The 27,556-nt window shown below is 39.5% G+C and overlaps 1 protein-coding gene across 2 annotated transcripts in view; it reads right to left on the bottom strand.

Annotated features, from left to right (window-relative positions):
* LOC126355137 (UNC93-like protein) overlaps window positions 1–27,556 on the bottom strand; it is a 980,883-nt gene that overhangs the window by 568,624 nt on the left and 384,703 nt on the right. The window contains exon 7 of one of the 2 annotated variants that reach the window (XM_050005323.1): window positions 15,274–16,843. The exons of the other annotated variant lie outside the window; for it this stretch is intronic. Coding sequence (XP_049861280.1) covers window positions 16,623–16,843 — 221 coding nt within the window. The 3' untranslated portion in view covers window positions 15,274–16,622. Of the gene's footprint in view, window positions 1–15,273; window positions 16,844–27,556 lie in introns of those variants that run through there. 2 annotated transcript variants of the gene reach the window in all.

Genomic DNA, 27,556 nt, shown 5'->3' on the forward strand with positions numbered 1-27,556 from the left:
TTTAATCATTCGAGTAATGGTAGCATGTGGAGTCAATTGTGAAACGTTTTACTTAATGTGATTCTATAAACTTTAAAGACTTTTTTAAGGCTATAAATTTTTTAAACTGTATTTAGGAAATTATACACGTAAGATCCCTTCATAATATCTTTGATATGATGTTCGTTTCTTTCTATATTGAAAACAGATATAGTGTTGTCTGCACTTTTTAATGGCTGGTGACACTGTGATTGGCCTGTGGCTTTACATTTACCTCATTTACAGGAAGGCGTTTTTGGTCGTTGCTGGGGGATTGATGATGTCGGACACCGCCTTCCAAGGTGATTGTCATACAACCATGAAGATGCTGCTGTGCTGTAACCTTCAAAATTATTCAGCCTGCCGCAAATAGTTCAATAAATGATATTCAGCAAAACCTCGTCTTTTAACAAAACCCACCACTCCGATCCACTAAAACATCGATTCACATTGGTAACAACTGCAATAATGACGTCTCGTCTCCGAATACAATTTTTCTTTGTGCATGCTTTGGCCCAATAGTACTTTCCTCTTGCTAGTCTAGCAACTTCCTCATGATTCGTTAATGTACCGTTGCCCACGGAAATTACATTGACTCTCACATATACAAGACAGAGCTGTTCTCATAACCACTGTAGGTCCAAAGACTCCTGCGGCTTATTTCAGTTTCAGCTTAATCGTGTCCAACTCTGCTCGCTACTCAAATGATTTATCGTACGGTATTATTCGCCAGGACACCCCATCTGGGGTGTTCGGTTACCTGGTGCAGCTCTATTTTACTTCACTCCGGCCAATTGCGCTTCTTTTTGACGAATATGAGATGGAATGATTCAGACGACACGAGTGAAGAAAAGCTTCGAACAAGTGGGAAATCGAACAAAGGACCCTGCAGTTTAGATGTAGCGATGCTAACCAGTAGACCAAGAGCTGTGTAGTGACCGTACTGACTCGTTACCACACTCCCCCAGTACCGTAGAAAATTTAATTTATCCGTTGAGGTACTATCACCGACTATCACCCTTACATTGTCAATGTGTGTATCCTACAAAATTTGCAATAATTGTTTTTAATTGTTCCTAACAAATTAATTTTAGATGACAGAAATTGGTCATATATAAAACAAAAACGACTAAAATTTAGATTCGAGAAAAGGAACAGAATTTAATTATTCGGGAGTAAGTTAGATTCCTAGCGTGACATACTGGTGTGGTAGTGTCGCAATCTGTTGGAAGATGCCATTATCGTCAGAGAATACATCAAGCACGACGGGATACCGGGGTACCCATTAATGTACAAAAAAAATTGATTCCTGAAAAGGAACAGAATTTAATAATTCAAAAGTAATTTAGTTTCATAACGTGACATATTGTGTTGCAGTGTCACAAGTTAACATGTTGGAAGTTGCCATCATTGTCAGAGAATACATCATGGTTGAGTTCTTTTGCTCCAGGATCGATGGTCTAAACATTAGAAACACCTATCCAGAAACAAACCCAGAAGCTTTTAGAGTGATTAGATGTGTGCCTTAATGCTAAGTAGACGGCGAACGTACCTTACTGTAAGACAGATGAGAACTATAACCCCCATCACGTTACGAATGTAAACCATATATTGTGTGTTAAATAAAGATATCCCATATTTTGAGAGATAGTAGTATGGACAAACCAAGACAAAGTTTCCAGTAAACATAGGCTCTAAATCCAGATCTTACGAGTTACTATCACTTGTTCAGCTTCGGTACTGTCAAACAAATGTGTTCTATTGCAAGCTCCCAGCAGTCACGAAAGACCTAGCTGTAGCTGTAAGAGGCGGACGATATGATGTCCAATCATACTAAGGCAGACTAAGGTGAATCAAACTTTCTCTAAAATCTCCAGCTTGGTCAGAGATGCCTTGACATGTTTCGATAGTGTTTATGTCACTAATGGAAAATCCATACACCAAATATTTCAAGTGCCCCACAATGAAACACCACAGGGATTAAAGTAGGTGGTGGCCAACGTATGTTACCTTCCCGACATTACGATGCCCATTAAATGTATAGTTACATTAGACCTAAGTTATATATTCACTCAGAACAACATCACAGAATTACAACTGTAAAACTTGTTTAATCCATGCTGTATCCATAGACAATTACAGAGAAAGGTATCATCATTAGTTTACTGCATTCTGTGAGTCGTTCGTAACAGAAGAAATCTTGCACAAGAAATGTGTTTCTCAGCAGTGAGAATGAGCTGGTGCTTAGAAAGTTTCAGAGCCTATATTTACTGAAAGTATTATCTTGTTTTGGTCTGTAGTACCATCTTTCAAAATATGGGAAACGTTTTCAGCACTCTGTATACTGAATTGGAGAGTTAAACACTGGAACTTCTAGATTCAGAACTCTATGTAGTACATTGATTGTTTTTGTAGCGTCAGTTTAAACTGGACATGTGATTTTGATTGCTTAGATTATCTTTTCTGTCGTTTACAGATATGTCTCTGTATGTAACAGAAAATGTTTGTATAAATTCTTCGCGAAGTAAATGTAAAATCTACAACACGTTTTAGATCCGCAAGATAACAAATAGTGAATAGTTGGCAATGAAACGTTAAGTTAAGATTGTATTTAAAAAGGTTAGCACGAACACAACACGAGAAAACTGTAAGAGCTGGGAATAAAGCTGTTCTAATGCAGTTACTGTAAACCTCCTCTGGACGGGAAACAGTAAATTTCGCGGAAATAATTCAGAGTGAACGGCGCTTAAAGATTATAATAAGGTAAAAATTGGCAAGAATGTTCCTAAAGAGTACATAATACTGTTAAACGACAGAATTTCTTCGTCCTCCACATCTGTGTCTTTCATTCCTGTCTTGATATTAGATTCATTAGGATCGTCGACTCTTTGCGTCAATGCGGACAGAAGATAGTTACATGCGGAGAGTCATTCCGCACCCGTACTTAGTGTCGGAACTTCGTAACAATCCTAGAGAGGCCGTAAATTTTAAATCTGTTTATTGTAGAACGGTTTCAGCTCCTGTGAATCTATCTTCAGTGCAGTTATACGCAAGTCATGATGACTCATACACTTCTAACATCGACAGCGTGTGGACGATCTGTAGTATTATAGACACTGAATAAATTTTCAACTGCAAAGATCTCTGATATCATTTATTCACATAGATGACCGGTTAAGGCAATTCTCTGTTGCCATCTTCGGATCTATGATATAAATGAATTTAGCTTTCTTGGCAACTGATAACTTATTCATTGTTGATGATGATTCACCGTAAGTAAAATCGGACGTGGTGATACGTTAACATTACAGATAACAAACAATTAAACTGTTACAGGGTTTAACTGTTTGTTGTCTGTAATGTCAATGTGGCACCATGTGCGGCTTTATTTAGTTCGAGTCGTCATGACTTTCATATAACTGCACTGAAAATAGCTACAAAGTAGTTGAAATTGATCGGCAGTAAACAGATAACAAGTTTCAGAATGATTCTGCCCTTCCTTTTATCTTGTATTTGACTAATAAGGACGATTGAGCAGCTATTCCTTAAGGAACGAGCATGAAGATATCTTTATAATAATGTTATCATCAGATGATTCCACACGCTAACGGACAGCAGTGGATGAACAACTTAATCCCCAAAATATCTCGGGTCTTGACGAACGTGGCTTAAACTGTTGCAAAATAATATGTATTGCTATTGTCCTCTATGTCCCCCAAAACAAGCAACATATAACTCTAAGCTACTTAATTAGACTGTCAGTGCGAAAGATACAATTCAATAAATCATTCTCTACCGATTAGAGAGAACATTATGCGTTGTGGACCTACATAGGGTGTAAAAAAACCTACATTTACAAAATTTTAAGACAGCATAGAGGAGGTACAAAGAAAACTTTTTTACTTGAGAATAGATAATATGTTGTACCGATTCCTCGCAACGGTTCCAAGAAGAATTTGACGGTAGTTATGTTCAGATACAGTGTTAAAACTGCCGTTTGATGAATAGCGTTAGAGATCTTGACGATCTTCTATGGATTTCTTTTTGTTGAGGGAAATAAAGTGTTTGCTGTGCGAGACACCGACTGACATACCAGAACCGTAGATTGCTCGTTTGACTGAAGAAGCAGCTATTTCAGTTAAATATTTAGTTGGAATGACCGTGTAATACAATCATTAGCGCGCAGATATCAGTTGTGCATTATTGTTAGCGAACGATATTTTCAACAACATTCTGAAATAAGTTTGAGCAGCGTCTCGGAATATCACTGTCGTCAAAACCTTCATGGCCCCCTAGCAGGGAAGCGGTATACCTATGACATTTTTGTCGCATTGTAAACTGTTTCTTTTAATCTCTTTCAGACAATCTAAAAATTTTTATGAGCTGTTACTTTTGCACTCCCTATAATAATCGCTTATGAAGGTTTATTAATTAGTTAATCCAGTACTAAAACAGTGAGTGAATAATCGATATGAGGTTCAACATGAACTTCAAGAGGAAGGAGTAATCCAGGTAAACAATTCAGCTAGAAAAATACGCTTTCGAAGTAGTTATTTTATGACTTTGTTTACGCAGATTTCTTTAATTTATTTTATGAGCAGTGAAATCATTACATAGATGTTGCGAAGTCTAAATTAAGTAACGACAGTGCAAGGGGGATAAATTCTGTTGAGAATAAGGAATAAGCTTCTAGATTGTAGTTTTCAAAAGAAGACAAATGGATGAGAATTACTTTAAATAAATAACTGTCCAAATTGGACATATTTACTGGCAGGGAATTCGTCATTATTATTAGAAAATAGAGTTATTTGTTTATGTCGATCGCTGTTTTTATTATTTGAAACTGGTCAGTAGATCTTCAAATACTTATAAACTATAGATGTAAACGTTAACTGGGTTCTAATCCTGCTTTTACAGCGTTACACGCTAAAATAATTGTCTGTCTGATTGCAATACAAGTCTTGTGTAACATATCCCTTATCGCAGTTGCAGACCAAGCAGTGTATTAAAGCCAAAGTTGTATGCTCTCGCTTTATATTAAAATAAAAAAAATTGATTGGTGCAAAAAACCTGCAGCGATAAGTTCCACACAAGCCTTCAAGCTCTATTGGAGCCTCAGAAGCTTTAGCAATATTAGAACGTAATCAGACGTATTTCGCAATGTACTTTTAGCACAGGTTTCGTAGAGTCTGTGCAGATCACTTTCGTTGTGGGCAATAAACCGCTAGCCAGTGGAAATATATCTCCATTTCCACTCACACAGGTGTCAACACAAACACACACACACACACACACACACACACACACACACACACACACACACACACACATAGGAGTCTCATTCGGACAATTACACAGATAGTGACATGGATTGTGATGTTATTTTATTAAGTTTGTACACCAAAGTCTGCTCCTAGTATAGTTTGTTATGAACAATTTGTTATTGTAAAGAAATATTTCTTGTAATTTTTGCAATATGAAATATAATCTAGTTAAATTTCCTGTAAACAATATTACGTTATGTGCTCTCCTTAAATGAAGAAATACTTGCAGATTGAAGCTTTTTCGTAAATTTGTTTCTTCAATATAAACATAATTTTCGTGTAAGCTTTTAAAATACTTGTGTAAGTTATAAGCTGTCCTCATGTTTTTTGTAAGCATAGTTCCTTCTTCTAGTTACCATTCCTCTTTTATATTCCGCTTTCCCCCTTCCTTCCATCCACCCCCTACACCCCCTCCCGCCGTCTACCCCTCAGCTCCCAACCTTTTTACTATCTATTCGTTCTCTGCTATGTCTATTGATACAGTGACGTTGGTCAGTAATTTTGTTTATGGGTTCTCACCCCCTCCCACTCCACCACTCAACCTCCCAGCCCAGCCCCCTTCCCCCCTCATGTGAGTGATTGAACGAATAATATATTTATCTACTTAATTAATATGTAAACTAATAATGGCTGTTAGTTTAGAGTGTCTTTTTTTGTTTTAATTTTTTTCTCCCCTTCCTCCTCCCCCTCCGCCCTCCACCCACTTAATTACTCTACCATCTTATCCTATTATCTCTACTTTTCCTTTGCGTTGTCCTATGTTGGATTATCAGAATTTCACATTAAAGAATCGGCTGCCTCTCTCCTTCTTAAAATTAGAATATGCTTCTAAACACTCAATTCAGCTGACTGTACTTCACTGTCATTATAAATCTGTTACCAGCTTTTTGGTCAGTTCGACTTTCTTTTTTCTGTTTATGTCGTACACTTATCAATTCCACAGATGTTGGCTGTTTTCTTTCAGACAAAGACTACATTAAAAAGTGTTGTCTAATTTCATCTTTAACATGGCATTTTCTTTACCTGGTTCCCATGTACTCTCTGACCATTAGCTAGTTATTTACTTTCGATGTAAGTAAGTCAACTGGTGAAAACTGCTCTATATAATTATTATATTTCTGACAATTTTATTGACCATTGTTGATCTGCAGTACCAGCGTGTAATCGTTTACATCATGGAATAACATGTCTGCCATTTGACCTATAAGTACTGTGTTTATAACCTTAACTAACTTGTCAAATTGTACAGTTAAAATGTTTTGTAGTTCTTGTGTAGCCTAAGCCTGAAAACAGTCTGTGGCGAGAACTAGCAGCCGGTACAAAATAAAAGACACATGAAGATTTTCGTCATGAATTTCCCTGATATTACTTCTACCCATATCAACAAATGATTACCACATAAAAGAAAAAAGGAAAAAACCTAGATTCGTGATCATGTTGAAACGTCCCCTTGGAAAAATTGTACAAGACTGTGCTTAAACTGACACACAATATTCTTTTTTTTTTTTTTAGCGCAACGCAATCTGACATTCAATAATCCCTACAAAAGAATGGCCCTGACTAACATTAACCTATACCTTTCACAAATCACTTACCTAACAAAAATCTTCTTTACTGAAGATACTGCAATACAGCGAGCGCCACTACTGCCAGCTAAATAAAAGATTAAAACTATGGAAGGCACTAACTACTGATAGGCATAGTTAGCAAATGAAAGATTTTAATAGAGAGCAAACAATGTATTTACCTTAATAGTCATAATATATATAGCAGTTCATAACATCCAGTCTTACAAATTTCAAAACTCCACCATCTCTCTCCCCACATCCACCACTGCTGGCGGCTCACCTCCAACTGCGCAATGCTACGCGCTGTTAACAGTCAACTGTCCAACACTACAATGGCAGACAACAATGCCAACCAGCCACTGACTGCACAGAGCACAGCCAGTGATTTTCCATACAGAGCGCTATGTGGCGTTACCAATGAAAAAACCTAAACAGCCTACATACATAGCCTCCATGCTCCCCCCCAAAAAATTTTACAAATTGTTTTGGGCAGTGGCCAATACAGATCCTATGTAATTAGGCTGTTTAGTTTTTTTATTGGTAACGCCACATAGCGCTCTGTATGAAAAATCACTGGCTGTGCTGTGTGCAGTCAGTGGCTGGTTGGCATTGTTGTCTGCGATTGTAGTGTTGGGCAGTTGGCTGTTAACAGCGCGTAGCGTTGCGCAATTGGAGGTGAGCCCACAAAGCGCGTACACGCAGACTTTATTCATATAATATTTGAGAATGAAAGCACCTACTGACTTACAACAAACTTTGCACAAAATATTAAACCTTTACGAAAAGTTTTCCTGCTGACAAACCCCAAAAAACGAAGAATGGAAAAACGTTTATCACTTACTACATTTTCGATACTCATGACATTTTCCAAACTATATTCACACATACCACTAAATTTACCTGCAAAATTATGTCAGACAGCACTTGTAATATAGTCTTCGATTGAAAGAAAACAGCTAATATCTGTGAAATTGATAATGATATTAAGTGTACAATATAAATAGAAACAAAGAAAGCCAATCTGGCCCAAACACAGGAGCAGTTCAGGATGTACGGCGTCATATACACTGATGAGTGCGAAAGAAACTGCCGAAACATGCAAGACGTTCAAATTTATTGTTTCTTTGTTACTCATTCTATTCGCAACAGTTTTAGCAAACAGTGCTCATGTATGCCGCTGAATTGCCCTACCAAACTATAACACTGTAGGACACACAGCTCAAGAGATACATCATAAATATTGAGCTGTGTGAGAACGTAACTGCATGGCAAAGTTCATAATGTTTACAGATATATGTGAAATATTATAAATATCTGTGAGATATATTGAAAAGAAAGGGTAGGGGAATAAGGAATGTATAGACACAGAGGGAGAAGTGGTATAAGGCCAAAGGTAATGGTAGAAGTAAGTGGACAAAGGGAGGAGGAGTGGGAACTGGAGAAAAGTGGAAGAGCAGAGGATGGGTAGAAATAGTAATAACGGGAATTAGAGAGAAAGGGAAGAGCAAGGGATGGACAGAAAGAGTGGATAGGTGGAGATGGACCAAGAAAGGAAGGAAAGAGATGGACAGGGAGCGGGAGGAGGAGATGGAGAGAGAGGAGGGGAGTTATAGTGACAGGTGAGGGGAAGATGGGGAGATGGACACAGGGAGGACTAAGACAATACGCCCTACAGAACATCACATCAAAACTCCTTCCAGTCGCCTAATTTCCAAATTGTAAAATAACTATTTGGAAATTTAGACGGCTGAAAACTGTTCTGGTTTTATATTCTGTAATGAACAGCCAAGATGCCGCAACCATCTATAAAAATATGGATGTACAGAGAAATCCATCCTACATTGCCTCCATGTGCAAAGGCCAAAGAAATTGGTGGGGGCGAACCGAGCAAACAACAAACCAAATTTTTTCAGTGGTATCAAGCGTCGTGATCAGTCTGAAGGTGGGGGCAACAACGCCTGTTTTCTTTGCACTGAATTTTCCATCGGTTCAACATCAAAAATTTGAACGAGTGCTTGAGTTGTTCGTGGGTGTGACGGAACCAGTGAGAAGCCGCACGTTGAAGAAGCCCGGGCAGATAAATGCTCCGCCAGCCAGGCAACTCAAGCCATCGTAGAGAATTTAACAGCCATTCCCAGGGGCTGTTAAGAAGCTGTACCAAAAACTCAACCTGAATTTACAAACGTACACTCATATATAATTACTCACACATTCATTCAATCCAGCAATCATTCATGTTCATGGAAAGTAGTTGACCGTTTTTGATGTTGAGGTCTTCTCTTCGATGACTGGTGTAATGCAGATATCTACCTACTCTATCCTGTGAGACGCTCTTCTTCTCCAAATAACTACCGCAAAATATATGCCTCTGAATCTCCTTATTACATGCACGTTTTGTGCCTTCCTCAACACTTTCCCCAGTAGTGAACTGGTGATTCCTTAATGTTTCAGAATGTGCCCTATCAATCGATGCCTTCTTTTGCTGACGTTGTGCCGCAAATTTCTTGTCTTCGCAATTCTATTCAGTACCTCCTCATTAGTTACGTGATCTATCATTTAATCTTCAATATTCTTCAGTAGCACCACATTTCAAAAGCTTCTATTCTCTTTTAGTTTAATCTGTTTATCGCTCATGTTTCACTTCCAGACATGGCTATACTCCAGACAAGCGCCTTCAGTCACGGCTTCCTAACACTAAAATCTATGTTTCGACGTTGACAAAATTCTCGTCTTCAGAAATGCTTTATTTGTTGTTGCCAGTCTACATTTTATATCCTCTCTACTTCGGCCACTGTGGGTTATACCAGAATACTAAACGTAAGATGAATGGAAATACATTTTTCCCAATTCGGTTCTCAGCGATATCTTCCCGCTGGCATGCTACAAATATGAGAAAACACATACATGACAGAGACGCTCCTGAACTTGATAAAATTACGAAATTTCATGAAAGGTGATACGAGTGCCGTCTTTCGATATACACAAAAAGGAAGCAAGTGATGATCGAAGTGACAGCTGCGTTAAGAAGAAACTTACAGATACCAGCGACTGAATGCTGGCCCCCAGTTTCCACTGTATAAGAGGTTAGATTCTTCCTACACGTCGCTCAGAGAGCATGACGACGGCGTAATGTAACGTTGAAATTGCTTGCACAGATAAAATGAATCTGTAAGTTTAGACGGTTGAGGGTGTTTTAAATTGACATTTAGTTATTATAATGGCTCTGGAATACTGTGAATTGACGAGCTGTGAGAATTTAGTAAACTCTAAGCAATACATGTCTGACGTTTTCACGAGTTCATAACTCTTCACTAATGATAACCTGCCTGCTGTTTTCGACTGTTGAGACCCAACTGGCTAAAAGGCTGATCCTACGCGACGCGCGGGTTTTCCCAGCACAAGTCATAACAACGACGTATTTCGGCACGGAATTTGCATTAAATCATAGACAAATGAACAATCCTCACAAAGAATACAAATAGAGATTTATGTGTATATACATAAAAAAGGCAAAGAAATCCAGAAACGGAAAATTTTATATCGCTAAGTTTTTTTAAAGTAATGACATAAGAAGAGAATCAATATCCAAAATAGAGAGTTCGCATACAGTCTTTAATTATTTTATTTATTTATTTTATATGAAAAGCAAATAACAGAAAAATGACCTGACTTTACTCTTTTAAAATTACTAGAAGAATCATATAACGCGCATGGTACCAATGTTACGTGAGACAGATAACAGCAGTGAGAAGTCATTTCTGTAAGTTCAGCAAAAGATTTCTATTTTTATTAATCAAGTATTTTTTCAAACTGATTTACGAGTTAAGAGCTTCCTAAAAGTGAGATATACGATTGTAAAAGGTTTAGCTGTGAGAAACGGGGTGTCACCTTCCTACGCTAGTGTCTCATAAACCATATTCCGACAGCGTAATAACATTACAAAGTGCAGCTGTAATTTTCCTCTTGAAAGTGGGCACCTCTGTCACAATGCAACAGACGATACCTTATTTGCAGTCTCTTTGTTGATAGAAGTAACTGTACTCTACACTGCAGAATGAACGTTCTTCATACGAAAAACTACTGTCAGACAACGTCACTGCGTTTCGTAAATATTTATCACGCTGTTCGATTTTGTAGTTTTTATGTTGTTTTCTTATATATTAGTTTATGGCGAGAAGAAATTCAGTACACTAGTTTATATTTCACAGCATGTGTCAGTACCATATTAACAGTCCACATAGCAAACCTGTCTTTCCACTGTTACGGTATCCATAGCTGTCGTGCTACTCAGTGAGACCTGGGTCCAAGACCAGAAACACTTCAGTATACGTATACACAGTCTGTGTTATGCATCGAAAGCAATCCAATTAGCAAACCTCTCTCGCTGCACTGTTCTAACGTCGTAGCTATGATATTATTTCTTGGCATGTTAGTTTATAAGGATGATCGTTTTAGTCACACTCCACGCTTTACACCGACAACAGACCATACAAATTCAACTACACACACACACACACACACACACACACACACGTACACACACACACACACACACACACACACACACACACAAAGAGAGGCGCGCACGTTCCATTTTCTCGATCACACCCAAAAACAACCACTATCTCACTATCTGTTATTTTTCTGATATTGTTTTCGATTCACAGAGCTACGTGTTGACGCATTATTCTATATCTCATAGGATGTTAGTAACATTGCGGCTTCTTAAACTTTTTCATTCTGACACCGTATCTAGACACGTACACATTTAACTTAAGGAATAACACCTACGAAAAACCAGTAAACGCAGACATAAATGAAGCAGTTCAAAATTACCTGCACTGGTCGTAGAATTTGCAAATTGAAATGGTAGGAAGATGATAATGATACCAGCAAGAAGGTCTGCCACACCGTTACAGTCTTGTGGTGCAAGATTTTCAAGAAGTTGGAGAAGCACCCAAATTCGAAAGCGCACGAGACATGAGTGCAGGCTTTCGTCCCTGCTGTTCGATGTATACACCGAAGAGGCACCGACAGAAAGAAAAGAAAGGGACGGTAGTGGATTTTAAATTCAGCGTCAACCGAAGCCAGTGATAACATTCGCTGATGACATTGCTATCGTCGTTGAAAACGGTGAAGAATTGCACTATCTGTTAAATGGAATGAACACCCTGTTGAGTACAGAATGTGGGTTGAGAGTAAACCGGAGATACGAAAGAATGTGGAGTCGCAGAAAGGACATTACTGAAAAACTTAAAACCAATATTGGACACCATGAAGTTGACGACATGGAGCAGTACTGCTAGCTTGGAAGGAAAGTAGCACAGAATGTGGACTGAGAGTAAACAGAAGAGATATATATATAAAAAAAAAACTAATGTGAAGTAGCAGAAATAAGATTACAGAAAAACTTAAAGTATTGGACACCACGAAGTTAACGAGTGGAGCAATACTGCTACCTTGAAAGAATAGTAACACATGAGGGGCATAGCAAGGAGATCATAAAGAACAGAGCGGAAAGGCAGAGAGGGCATACCTGCTGCTTCCAGGTTTATTCAGTCACTCGACCGCTCTATATGAAAATCACAGGCTGTGCTGTGTGCAGTCTGTGGCTGGTTGGCATTGTTGGGATATTCGCTATTGTAGTGTTGGGCAGTTGGATGTGAACAGTGCGTAGCGTTATGCAGTTGGAGGTGAGCCGCCAGCAGTGGTGCATGTGAGGAGAGAGAGGGCGGAGTTTTGAGAGCGGATTATCTGGACGTATGTCCATCAGAGAGAGTAAATTGGTAAGACTGGATGTCATGAACTGACATATATATTATGACTTTAGAACACTATTAAAGTAAATACATTGTTTGTTCTTTATTAAAATTTTTCATTTGCTGACTACGCCTATCAGTAGTTAGAGCCTTCAGTAGTTAGAATATGTTATTTATCTGGCAGTATTGGCACTAACTGTATTGCATTAGTTCGAGTAACGAAGATTTTTGTGAGGTAAATGATTCATAAATGGTACAGGTTATTCGTAGTCAGGGCCATTCTGTTGTAGGCATTATTGAAAGTCAGATTGCGTTGCTCTAAAAGTATTGTGTGTCAGTTTAGTGTTGATAAGAATAAGTAAAGAGAGAAATGTCTGAATGTCTGAGTTCGTTCAGTTCTGCTCAGCTGTTTGAAAATCAAACAACGTAAGAGGTTTTCCAGCACAGTAAAATATAAATTTTCTAAGGAGATGTTTCAATACCATCACTCTACAAACCTGTTTGTCGCTTTCTGAACCTCAACGAACACAGCTGCCAACTACCAACTCCACCACACAACTTTTCGAAATGTTGTGGAACTTCCTAGGTTTACATTTGATTCACCGTCTAAATATAGAGCAGAAGGTGTTTCATATTCGCAACTGGGAATACGTTTCTTGTTCCACTTGAACTAGATGGGGAAACTTTTGTCGAACATGTCGCCTGGGCATATTGCACGTTCAGGTGATCCGCTAGTGATGTTCCCTGCCGTCTTACTGGCGAGCACCGCCGTTTGGCTTACTGGCGAGCACCGCCGTTTGGTATCCTCTCATGTCAGCCAAAGGGCATAGCATTACGGACCCATCCACGCTCCCAGAGGAAGTAGCCGACCTTGGAAACGTACTCATAAGCATGTCTGATGGCATGCAACATACTCAATCGGTTCGCAGTGGACCAGTCAAGACCTTTTAAATGCAGCTCTTTTTATGGCGATGCAGGATGACGGAGGAGGCACGATCAATAATCAAGCAAATGACAGGGACAATTATTCGAAGCAAAAATGTCTAGTAAACATGTTTAGAAGACTTATTTGCTTTATTTTCACGCTGACTACCAGCCTGTATTTGATACCAGATATATAATAAATGTGGAAAAATATGACTCTCTAACCATATATTATGGCCTTTAGAAATCTCGATCAGTGTAATAGCTCATTAAAATCTCGTAAAAATGCGTTAGCCCGAGTGTTATTTGAGTTGGTTTTCATTCACATATTTTTAGGAATAGTTTTTTTGTAACAATGTAATGAGCTAGGCTGAGTAATTCGTATTCCATATAATTCAGTCTGAATAATTGGGAAGTTTATTTGGATATTTTTCTGTGTAGAATCTATTAAAGTGGTGACATCCCATTGTAATTTCAAAAGAATATTCCTATAAAAAGCGTTCGAGAATGGAAATACTCTGACATGTTTGAAATTCTCATCGAAACAGATGCAAGCTTCAGGGAAAGAGGGTAATATGTAGTACGTACAGCAACAAAAAGGGGACAATGAGAATGAAAAACAAACAATGAAATGTTTGGATTAAAAATAATGTAAGAGACGTATGCAATCTCTCTCCTTTACAGTTCAATCTGCACGTCGAATAAAAGACAGATGAAGAGTGAGATTGAAATGCAGGAAGGAAGGACATCAGTGACGAGTTTCGCTTAGTATATTGCTATTCTAAGTGAATATATAGAAGAATTGCAGGACATGTTAAATGGAATTGATAGCAAGTGAGCACGGAATAGAGACTGAGAGTAAACTGAAAAAAGACGTAACTATTGATTAGTCACAAAAATTAGATTAGCTGTAAAGTTAATATAAAAATTTGGGGCCACGAAGCAGACCAACTTAATGAATTCTATGTCCTCAGAAGGACAGTAACACACTACGAATGAAGCAACGAGGACATAAAAATTAATACAACGCCGCAAATATGCCGTTCCTGACGAAAAAAGTTTACTATTATCAAACACAGGCTTTAATCATAGGATGAAATTTTCTAAGGATGAATGTTCGGAGAACTGCAACGTCTAGAAGTAAATTATGGACGGAGGAAAAATCGAACAAGAGAACCATAGCTTTTGGTGTATGATGCTACAGAAAGATGATGAAAGTTATATGGACTGATAAGATAAGAAATGAGGAAGTTATCTGCTGAATCAGCGAGAAGAGCAACTTGTGGACAATGCGGACAAGAAGAGGGGATGGGACGATAGAACATGAGTTAAGACATCAACTAATAACTGCCTTGGTACTAGAACGACTGTATAGCGTAAAAACTGTAGGGGAAGTCAGAGACTGGAATATATTCGTTCTGAACAAAGATCTATGACGTTGATTATGAGTACCTTTCTGGTACACGAGAGGAAGTAGCGGCGGGCAGTATGAACCCGGTCGGAAGAATAATGATCCTTCCCGCGACAATAAAATATCGCTTTAAAAACTACCGTAGCCTACAAATAATATGGTATCGTAGAATACGGTTTATATCTAATAGTTATTGGCTTTGTACAAGAATTTATTCAACAAAATATCGAGACATGCGGTGAATAGTACAAAAAATGAAACTATAAATCTTTTGTTAAATAAACTTTTATTGAAAATTACAAATATTTACAGTAATTTTGGCGTTTAAAGAAATGAGTCACAATCAATATAAAAACAGTTATAGAAACAAAATAATTGTTGCAAAAGATATAAAATATATTTATATTAAATTTATGGTCCAAGTAAATGCACGTAACATTCGTCGCCTGAATGAGTTTCAACACAGTGCGCAAGTTCATGTTAGGAACTGTTAACATCCTTAAGTATATCGAACGAAATTGATTCTTCGCCGACAGGAATATAAAAACTATCTGATCAGTCAATCTCGAGAATTGTGATTTTCCGGAATATTTGTCAGTATTTCTTCAGACGATTCAGTTGCTATTATATCTTCTTCTACTGCTGCACTAGCGTGTAATCCACGATGTATTCTTTATCCGATTAGTCATTACTCATGATGTGAAATCACGGGGTTGAAGCGGCTGGCGTAGTCTGTTTGCCGTGCGTCTCACCAGTTTGGGAAACTCTTCAAATGATGTCTGAAATTTACGAACTGACTGTTTCTCCTAAAAGAAGAGAGAAGCTGGGTAGGTTTCCACAGTGGTCTAAGCTGTGCACAAGCAAAACTGATTACCCAGATATCGGCTAGCCTCAAGTATGACGATGTGCAGAACACATCTCAGTCGCTCCAGTGTCGTTCTGAATGTCTCTCCCGCTGTGGAGCTGTAAGGAATAGTCGGCAACAAGCAAAACGACGTTTCCGTTTTGCGTCCTACTCCGTCCAATAAATAATATGAAATAATATGGTGAAATACTTGAAGCTAATTGAAAAGTGTTATGTCTCAAGTAGTATAGGAAATGTAAAAATTAGACATTTACATATGGTGGATGGAAGTCAACTGTGAAAATCTATTTATTGGTACGAAGTAACAGAGCAGTCCGAAAAACAACCAACTTTATCCGATACTGCGCTTAAAGAAAATCGTTGTGGCTAGTAAACTGGATCATCAGTGTTCAGAGATGGTGTGCTATTTTAAAGCATAGAATATATTCTCTGAGAAACATTTTCCTACATTCTGCGTAGATATTTTGCTACCATCACTGGAGGAAGGTGTTAATACTGGTGCATGCTGGGAAGTAGCGGAAACTGTCGACGTGTTTCTGTAGACTTGCCTGTTGTATCACCATAAACGCTCCATGATGAATTAGATAATTCACTAAATGGAGAAATGCAAACTTGGATCAAGTTTGGTACTAAGGATGTCGAAACAAAAAGTAAGATATACACTGTAGGAAGATGTAGTCAGCTGGTGCTTGAAAACTTCTCCATCCGCCACTCCTCATTCCTATAAAAGTACCGCACCTTCCTTCACCCGCGTCAAAGGAGCTCCTTGTCGGTCTTCCTGCGCTTGAAGAGCACTTCCACCGTGACGTAGCCGGCCATGCCCAGTCCCAGCACGACGTACAGGATGGCTATCTTGACCCAGGTGACGAGGTAGGCGCTGTAAGCGTAGGAGATGATGTAGCCGACGGACTCCCACAGCCGGAAGTTGCTATAGGCCGCCTCCTCGCGACTTGGGAACAGGATGCCGCAGAACGCTGTAGACAAGGCAAGGTGCATTTCACTGAGGCAGTCAGGCGTGGAGCCAATTGGAAGCGAAGGAAGGGGGGGGGGGGGAGAGGGGAGAGGAGAGGTGTGAAACGGGAATGCCTTGCAACTTAAGCCAAAGCAATTTAGTGAGCGTTACTATTATTTTTATCAATATTTGATGTATTTTATTGATACTATCACTACAAAAAATATTAGGCGTTTACGGTACGTGAAAAATAATGGTGACAGCGTACTACAACCGGGGGGAGGAGGAGGGTGAATTAAGAAACTGGGAACACTCACCAGAAAACAGTTCGCTATCCGCGCCTGGAAACGATGATGGAAAGAAAGGAAATAACATGCTGTGTGATAATAATTCAGGAATAATGGATATTAATGATAAGACTGATGATGGAATTGCAATAACAGTGAGAACTAGGTGACAAGAGATAAGCGATATACGTATCACTGAAAAGTGGGAACCCCGTAGTAGGCGAAGTGCAGAAATTCTGACAGTTTTGAAGCGAGATAACGAATGACGAAACAAATGAAGGAGGATATTTTAATCACGTTACAACAGGAATAGATGCTATTCTTCGCTAAAGACCCACCTCTGCCTTTCATTAGCCGCTATCAGCAAACACAGTATATGCCCTTAGCAAAAATTTAAAAACTCAAACGAACCCATTCTAATTAACAAAAAGGTAGATTGTCCGGCTAAAATACCATTATTATGTTTTGATGCATAGTAAGTAGAAGTGAAGTAACATTGTTGGTGTACGAGAAAAAATTCGAAAAGAAGAATTACGAACCAATGTCTGCCATAGCAACTGGAGTCATTTCTGTCGAGATAATTCCGCTTCTCCCTCCTCCTCCCTGTATCATCCCTACAATCACATGTAACCTATGATAATATGGCAGCGTAAACGCTTTCATAATGTACTGTTCCGTTGAAACAACCAATTTTCACATTTCAGCGCAGTAAAGGGTACTATGAGCGTCCATAGCCAGAGAGATAGTTTTGTCTGTCCAGATTTTTGTAAAACTGCATACACTGCAATGGATAACATGTAATTAATATCGTTCAGAGTGTGAGTATTGATTTGTCGTGTGTCTTAACATTCTGCACATAAGCAATGCATGCCTCAAGTTACATTGTATCTACTATGCAGACACTTCTCAACTGTAAATATTTTAGTATTTGTTTGTGTAACTATGGAAAGTCCAACGGAAATTTATAGTAAACGTATTCATAAATAGGCCGAGTGCTTAGGCCAAGTGTTGTAAGTATCGTAAGAATATTAGAGACATTGCCGGTCCTTGTTTTCTGTAGAGGTCTCTTGACATCAACGCTAACGTATTTGCTTGCCATTCATTATTCAACAAGACAACTGGCGTCAAACTAAAAGGAAATCAGTAAATATGTCATTTTATTGTGAGTGGCAAAGTGAAACGTTTCGCGGAATGGCGATGGATTTAGTCCGTTTCTTTCATATCACTGAAGAAAGCCCCACCGTTCGCTGTGTGCCCTTAAAGATAGGTAAGTGGCGGAAAAACCGTGGAGTGAAAACGAAAGAAAAAAAGAATCAAGAGGCTAATTTATTGCCCTGAGCAGCTTGGTGCCTCCCATATTGCCGAAATAAATCTCGTAATGGAATTTTCTAGTTTCCTTTATTCCGTTTAAGGATCTGTAGCTACTTTCACTACGCATTAGGATTAACCAATAATGAGTTCAGCTATCTATTTAAGTGTTAGACAGTTGAAATTTCTAATTCTTCGGTTAGCACTGCGTACATACTTTCCAAGAACGAAGTAAAATTGCTGAAGGGCAGGGGGTTAGGGTAGGTGCGGGCGATCGTGGAAGGCTTTGGTTCCTGCGACGCCCTGCAAATGGCTCTCAGACTGTGAGTGACAGCGCTTTAATAACACCTGGGAGTGCCGGCGGCGAGGTGCCCTGCCCTTTATGTAGGCCGCTGCTCCGCGGAGATGAAGTAGCCCGCATCCCATCTGAGTCAAAAGTGTCTCACAAGGGTTCAGTAAAGAGACCAGCCGCCGCTTAATAAACGTCGGGATCAGTATATTAGTTGGGAAACACTCGGCGTCATGTAGATTTACAGTTACGTCCTGGGAAAACGAATATTTCTCCCATCTCTCAGCCACACTTTTTGCCGTTTTTTAACCATATATTCAGAAGCGATTTCATCCCTCCTTAATATGCAGCACTTATTCACATTTTCAGGGCGAAATATTCTGTGACTTGGTGGAGGCGTGGCACTAAAGTTGTCCTGAGGATTCTTTTGTATGTATCATAGTTTTACTAGACATGTTGCTGGTCCTGCTCTGGCCATCAAAATGACTTAGTGAACCAGTGTAAAGGGACTCCGAACATGGGAGTGGTTATCACATTCACAAATCTCTGATAGAGGCAAAATAAGCCACAAGTAATACTGTATAAAAAAATTCTTCAACCGGCTCGGGATTTAATCCAAATTTGTTAGACTGCTAGTAGTCTGACTTATCTGTACAGCTGGCACGCCCTTCGTACATACCGGGTGATCAAAAAGTCAGTATAAATTTGAAAACTGAATAAATTATGGAATAAAGTAGCTAGAGAGGTACAAATTGACACACATGCTTGGAATGATATGAGGTTTTATTAGAATCAAAAAAATACAAAACTTAAAAAAATGTCGGACATATGGCGCTTCGTCTGATCAGAATGGCAATAATTAGCATAACAAAGTAATACAAAGCAAAGATGATGTTATTTACAGGAAATGCTCAATATGTCCACCATCATTACTTAACAATAGTTGTAGTCGAGGAATAATGTTGTGAACAGCACTGTAAATCATGTCCGGTGTTACGGTGAAGCATTGTCGTCGGATGTTGTCTGTCAGCATCCCTAGAGATTTCGGTCGATCACGATACACTTGCCACTTCAGGTAACCCCAAAGCCAATAACCGCACTCACTGAGGTCTGGGGAGCTGGGAGGCCAAGTATAGCGAAAGTGGCGGCTGAGCACATGATCATCACCAAACGACGCGCGCAAGATATCTTCCACGCGTCTAGCAATATGGGGTGTTTCTAATAAAACCCCATGTCATTTCAAGCATGTGTGTCAATTTTTACCTCTCTATCTACATTATTCCGTTGTTTGTCAAGTTTTCAAACTTATACTCACTTTATCATCACCCAGTACTTTAAGTTCGGACTAGAGGCTGATTTCTGTTGTCAAGCAGCATACTGGCCCACTGTAGGGAAATATAACTCGAACTTCCCACTCCTGATAATGCGCACCCTGATAATGCGCAAGTAGCACATGTTGGGGAGGGGAAGAGGAGGGGGGGGGGGTTGCTGTGCTGTGTTGCATAGCCGTATGATGCCACAATCCGATTTCTGGTGACCTACAGTGAAGGGAACTGTAGTATCAAATACGGATGCCACCACTCGTGTGTCATAAAGTAGGCAATGGAATTGAATGATTCTGTCACATAGCGCCCGCGCGAGATATGGCGGACCCAGTGCTATGCGCCTGCTGAGCCATGGCCCTAGTGGCTCCGTGCCACTTGCGGCGTCTGCTGCTGCCATGTAAGACGATCAGCGTGGCAGCCACACAGCTACTCACATTTCGCCACATTCATTTCGCTACTTGACGCTGGGCAGACACCACCTAGTCGCTGCTCTGACTCCATCGTTCAGGCTTTAGAACAGAGCTATTGCCTGAGCTGCACTATATTTCCTGCTGTTTTATTTGCAAAAGGTCTTCGTGCGTTTGAAGAAATAGAAGACAGGTGAATCTTCTTACTGTTATACAGTACAAAGTCATACCGCAACGTGAAGTACTCCATATGAAACCCAGAGTAATTAAAGGAAATGATAATGTTCTACAACGGAAATGTCTAACTGAATCATAATTCGTATTGGTGCCCTAACCAAGCATGATAATATGGGTACCACCCCAGCCTATAGACATATTAATGAGAGACAAGAGGCTACAGTATCTGTACAGATACGCCTTTCTTTTATCCGTCAAGTGGCAACGACAGCGCGAGAAAATGTGTTAGCGTTCGGGTTTCCCTGGTTTAGTATTCATTAATCCGTAGGTACTTGGAAAATAGCTGCGAAGAATTCTTGGGGAAAGGATTAAATACTCGTACTTCAGTTGATCGATGGAAGAAGGTAATAGAAAAAAATTCAGCGAAAAACATCACTAGAGCAATATAAATAATCAAGTATGAAATATTTGTAAGTGCAGGGAAGCCAAGGCGAAGTGACTCCAGTAAAATGTGAAGAAATCGAAAAAGGAATTATCATCAGAATGACTCAGCATATAGGCAAATCAAAATAACGTTTGGCGAAGCGAAAAAGCAAGGGCGGCAACATTAACAGCGCAATGGGATTTTCACTGTTAAACGCAGAGGAGAGAACGAATAGGTGGAGCGGGTACGTTGAAGGCTCCTACGAGGGGGAAGGAATTGTCTGATAACGTGATAGCGAAAACTGATAGGGATGTGGTAAAAGAGATTTGTACGTTTTAAGATTAAATGAGGCAGATGGGTTAGATAACATTCCATCGGAATTTCTAAAATAATTGTGGGAACTGACACCCATGGGACTATTCATGTTGGTGTGCGAAATCTGTGTCAATGACAACACGACATCAGACTTTCAAAACAATGTCATCCATTGAATTCCGAAGACAGCAGGAGCAGATAAATGCAAGGACTATCAGACAGGCAACTGAACAGTTCAGGCATCCAACTTATTGTCCAGAATAATATACATAAGAAGGGAAAAGAGAATTGAGAAAACGCTAGTTTTCTTTAGGAAAGGTAAAGGCACGAAAGAGTCAGTCCAGACGTTTCTCAATCAAGACTCATTCGTATTTTCTGTCGGCCTGAAAAAATGCATTGAAAATGTAAAATGATGCAGGTTGTTCCAAGTCCAGAAAAACAGGAATAACGTTCTGCTGTATTTAGCACATTGAGTAATAGAATTGTTTTCATTTTATGACAAAAGTCAAGGAACAAGTTTGTCGTTTTGTACAAGTAATTCACACGTACACAGTGAAATAATTGAGGCCAACGATTTTCATTTCTTACAACAGGAGTACTTTCCCTATGTCTTTAGAATAAGACGTGTCTTTCTCGTAACTGACAGTTATTTGCAAAATACTGAATTGTGGTTGAAATCATATTTATTTTACTTCATTATTTTCAGTTATAAGCAATGTGCACCGAAAAGAAGCCTGATAGAAAACGGGAGAAAATATAATTATAGGACGTAATTATTAAATACGACAGCTGTAGGTGTTTATTGTGAATTGGTGGTAAAGTATGTAACATAAAGCACTACGTTGGCCTTGTTTCTACTAAAATTGTCTTCATAGTTTACAAAGAATCAAACATTTATTCTAAACATGTAAGGAACTTCCCTAACAGCCCTCAATTGCAGTATTATTCTAGAGTGGAACATTCCAGAAACATTCTCTTGCTTTTGTTCTTCTCCGCACTAAACTCGCATAACACGCCAAATGGCAACTGTGGCAGGACGATCGCGATTGCGATAATTGAATTCATTGTGCTGCGTGATATTCAGATTTACGAAAATCCAATTTCGTGTATGGTGATGATAATTTTTGTCTTCCTCTCGCGAGCTGGTGCTACAGTTATATCTGACATTTTACAACAAAACAGACGTAATTAAGGACGTACCGGTATTGTGAAAAAGTAATACTGACTGAAAGTCACAAAAGTGAAAGTAACCACAAACACACCCAGTGAGGTAATGTACTTGACTTTTAATTATTTGCTTCTCTCTTTACATTATTAACGGAAAACGGTTATAATTATTGTGTAATTGGCGTTAGGGAAACATTTTTCATACATTGTCCTAGCAGTCCGTAATGGCCGAACGATTAGTTGCTAGAAGGTTCTACACCGTAGACTTACATTTTTTAGAGATTGTTGCTTACCAATCATCTTACTGCATGCGCTCTTTCATTTCAGTTTTCGTAAAATCTGAGTTATAAATTTATTGTTATATCGTTTAAAAATGGCCAACATTAACGTTTCCGGCCGTAGCGGTTCTAGGCGCTACAGTCTGGAACGGGGCGACTGCTACGGTTGCAGGTTTGAATCCTGCCTCGGGCATGGACGTGTGTGATGTCCTTAGGTTAGTTAGGTTTAAATATTTCTAGGTTCTATGGGACTGATGACCTCAGAAGTAAAGTCCCATAGTGCTCAGAGCCGTTTGAACCATTTTTGAACATTAACGTTGTATCTGACGCAGAGCAAACAATCAGTAAACCTTCTAGCACGAACGAAATGATTAATCGGTGTGGTGTCGTGGGTGGTGAAAATGAATTCACATTCCTGCAATGTGATAATATTTAACAGGGAAGTGAGGAGCGAAATTTGACATAAGATTGCCTTGAAGCATACGTTGAGGAGAATGCCAGTACAGTTCCATGAAAAGTGAATATGTAGCGATGGATTAGAATCACGATATTCCATAGTCGTAGCTTGATATGTCTGAGTTTATTAATCAACTTTTTGACCATCGATCGTAGTTTTCCAAGAGTGACACTATGCTAGTATTAAGTCGACTCGTAATTCTCGCCTGGACATTAAAGTTTAGTGGCCATTTTCGCAGTGTACTGGAGAGTTATTTCCTCTTAATAGTGATAACACGTTAAAAGACAAAGTTAATGAACGTTTGAGAATTATTGAGAACGTGAATCTGTGGGGCTTCATTTCCTTTATTTTTGTCAAATGTTTTATATGAAGCGACCGATATATCAGGCCGGTTCAGATGTTGTGCACTTGTTCCTGTATCTTACGTGACATCCAGCAAATAGCGGCACAAAAATTTGGAGAAGCAATTCGAAACTGAATAAGTCTCATGTCCACTACACGGCCTACATAGCTATCTAACTTCGTGCAGTATACTATACTTCCAAAACACATCAGCTACTGCAAATCAACACTGAATTGCTGTCGATAATTTCACATCAATTTTTGACGGGAGCGTTCTTGAAAAGATTAACTGTAATCCCCATGGAAGTCTTTAGACATTTACTACCTTGAGCTGTTAGCATCGTGCCACAGAGGGACTTATATGCTGGAAGCCAAGAGTGGACAAAAAATATTGGGTCTTTAAGAACAGTTTGAAGAATTTCACTTTATATTAGTGACCTGAGGTATGCATAGCATAATTTTACAAAACACACCGTTATATTTACATCAACGTAAAGAAATAAATTGATATGAAAAACGTATGCAGTACTATCAGTGTGTGACATCAGCACACCAACGTCACGAAATATATCCCAGCCTAAACATAAACAAAAATTGGAATTGCGTTTAGTAATAAAATAAACTAGGTGCTTTAATTACGCATGCGTAAATTACCTTTGGAGAGCTACACCGTCCTAGGTACTATCGTATACGCAATTCCAGTGGACAGAATTACCATACAAAGTGTAGGCCAATGTAGAGCTGGTAATAAAGTTTATAGCCTCGACGCTACCAATGTAACTCGATGGTTCGATGCCAAAGTAGTTAATAAATCACATGAATTTAGCTGCTTCTCTGGCCGATACCTTGTGAATGCTTAAATGGGTAGTGTACATGGGACAATAGTCGTTCCCTGTTACTAGCACCAGCCGTAAATCGTAAAATTTAGGAAATGAGTGAAATAAAAACAGAATGTGAATTCTGGATCCAACGAAGTGACTATGAAGTGAAGATTCTATTACGCCTTGCCATTTTATGTTGCTTTCAGGTTATCCGTCAAGTCTGCGTGATTAATATCTTGGTTGTACACTGACTTGTAAAAATATATATACAGATGCAGACACATGTGTACTGTGTTACTGGACAAACAGATTTCCTGATTACAGAATGTGTAAATAAGTTAAATTCCAGTAAAAATAGTTATTTATCTTCTTCAATACTATTTACATATCGGAACAGATACTTCGTGTGCGCTGTTTTACATGCTTTGGGGACCGAATGACATTTCAGTTGTTGTGTCCCTTTCGGGTCACATAAGCGAAGCGGCAGACAACTTGAAGGGGGAGCTTTAAATGCTCACAGAGGATCAGGATTAATGTAGGAGGATTTGAGAATTAGAAAACACAAGGACACCACCTTCATTCGCAAACACTCAAGTAAAAGGAACGACTATACCTAATTTTTACTGCCGAAACTGACAGATTTGTAGAAGACAACACGGGTGGAAATGCTAGTAATTCTATGGATGTATCTGACGAAGCTATATTTGTCCTGTGTGACAGCCACCACAATCGATAAAACCTGAAATTGTGTAGGTAATCGTCACAGTTCGATCGCACCGAATCTCATTCTGCCTCGCAAACAAACGCATGAAACATAAAATACAGCGATTTATTCCGAAAGAATTCTCGATTGAGTGAGTCTCTCTCTCCCTCTTTCTCTCTCTCTCTCTCTCTCTCTCTCTCTCTCTGTCTTTCTCTCTCTCTCTCTCTCTCTCTCTCTCTCTGCCTCTGTCTCTCTCTCTCTCTCACCTCAATTGCGTAGACGTTGGCAAACGTATGTTGAAACCAGTGTGACTCAAAGGTAAACGTTTTGTGTTTACAAGTGGTTAAAAAGTGTCAAATTTATGCGGTAGCACCCATCTAAGCAAGTAAAGTAGTACAGTAAACTTGGGTCTCGAAACGCACTCCTTTCAAAATCTGTTGTTCATATGAGGTACTGAACGTGACGTCTATGTTCAGTGCAGGAATTTGCGCATTCTTTGAAGTACAGCAACTGATCATGACGTATCGCCCAGGCAAGAAAATGACTTTCGTATTTCCTCGCTGCTGACAGTAGCACAGAATGTACATCTACCAGATGTAGCACCCATTCCTCATCTCTGGTGTACAGGCTGCGTTGTCACGAAAATGTTAGTTTTTTCCAACTTAACACATTTGCACATATATTCAGACAACTGGTGAATGTGCTCACTATGGGATGTGACCACCTCTCGCAGCAACAGAGGCCTGACAACGACGGAGAATGTTGTGATTAACGTGTTGAGGCAATAACAATCATTCTTCTTGCGGGGCTGCTCATAAGTCTTAGAGAATGGTTGATGGATGTTCACGTGACGCAACCCGTCTCCGAAAAGCATCCGAGATATACTCAATGGGATTCAAATTGGAAGAGCGAGCAGGCCACGCCATGTGTGCTGTATCTTCCATTTCCAAGAAGACATCTGTCAGTCGTGCTCTATGAGGTCGATCATTATCGTCCATGAACACGAATTCTGTGCGCACAGCAGCCCCAACAATCGTACATGAGGTCCAGAGACCTCGTCACTGTACCTGACAACAGTTAAAGCCTTCCGGTTCACCCAAACAGTTTCATGCAGAGGTGTCAGAGTGGTCAACATAATCCCTGCCCACAACATTAGCGATCCTCCTCGATATCGGTCTCTTTTCACAATGTTTGAGTCTCGAAATCATGCTCCACATTCCGTTCAGAAGCGAATCAGTCGAGAATCACTCTCTAGACCACCACGGGACTCTTCTGTGAAAAGAATATTGGCCCCTTCGTCTAAAATACAGGTGGCATTTGATGACTCCAATCCAGACTTTCGCTCTGTGAAAGGCGCGTCAGAGGCACACATACATCAGGTCTCCTACAATAAAGACCAATTTGTCGAAGCCTTCTCCATACCGTTTGCCCCGATACGAAACGTCCAGTGCATGCTACGAGGTATGATGCCAGTTGCTACGCTGTACTAAGGTGGTACTGTCGTGCCTTTACAGCTGAATAACGGTCCTCTATTTCTGGTGTCACACATGGTTGGCCCTCCGCTGGGCTTCAGAATACAGTCACGGTCTTTATAAACTGTCGCGGCATCCGATAAACAGCATAACATTTACGTTAAGCCATCGAGCCACATGAGCTTGCGACTGTCCTGCTGCCATTCTTCCTATGGGCCTCCACTGCAGAGTTTCTGGTAGGCGTCTTCTCTGTACCATATTGCACCATCTGTCACCGTGTACACAACTATTGTGGATGTGGGACTACCCGACAAACACTATTCCGGTTGGTAGGTGCCCTGAAGTCGTGGTTGGCGTGGTTTTCCGTTGACCGAAATGCCATCTTCAGCGCAGAATACGATCGTACATCTGTTGACAGTTTGTAGGTCTGTGTCGTGAACTAAACACAGGACGGAGAAGCACTGGCTTGTTGCTTTAATTTTGGACACAAATGTATATTTGATGCACGTGACAAAAGGGTTGGCGTTCTGTAACTTGTACAGTCCTTTACATTTACCCTCTTGCGTATTACAGTAGTTCTACTTTTTTTGAACGTGGGTGGTATTACAACTTAATTGTCTTTAAGTACCACAGTAAGCAATTTACTTTTGATTTTGTCATTACTGTTTCGTAGGACCTCTGCATGGGTGTCAACTTCACCCAAAACTGGAATACATTTACCCTCTTGCGTATTACAGTAGTTCTACTTTTTTTGAACATGGGTGGTATTACAACTTAATTGTTTTTAAGTACCACAGTAAGCAATTTACTTTTGATTTTGTCATTACTGTTTCGTAGGACCTCTGCATGGGTGTCAACTTCACCCAAAACTGGAAACTCCTCTTATGGGAAAAGTAGCCGAGCCCAAAAATTTTAGCAGGTCTACTACATGTTTTTTTTTTTTCAGTCTGAATTTTCATCAAT

This window comes from Schistocerca gregaria, chromosome 3 (assembly GCF_023897955.1).
Source record: "Schistocerca gregaria isolate iqSchGreg1 chromosome 3, iqSchGreg1.2, whole genome shotgun sequence".
Classification (NCBI taxonomy): domain Eukaryota; kingdom Metazoa; phylum Arthropoda; class Insecta; order Orthoptera; family Acrididae; genus Schistocerca; species Schistocerca gregaria.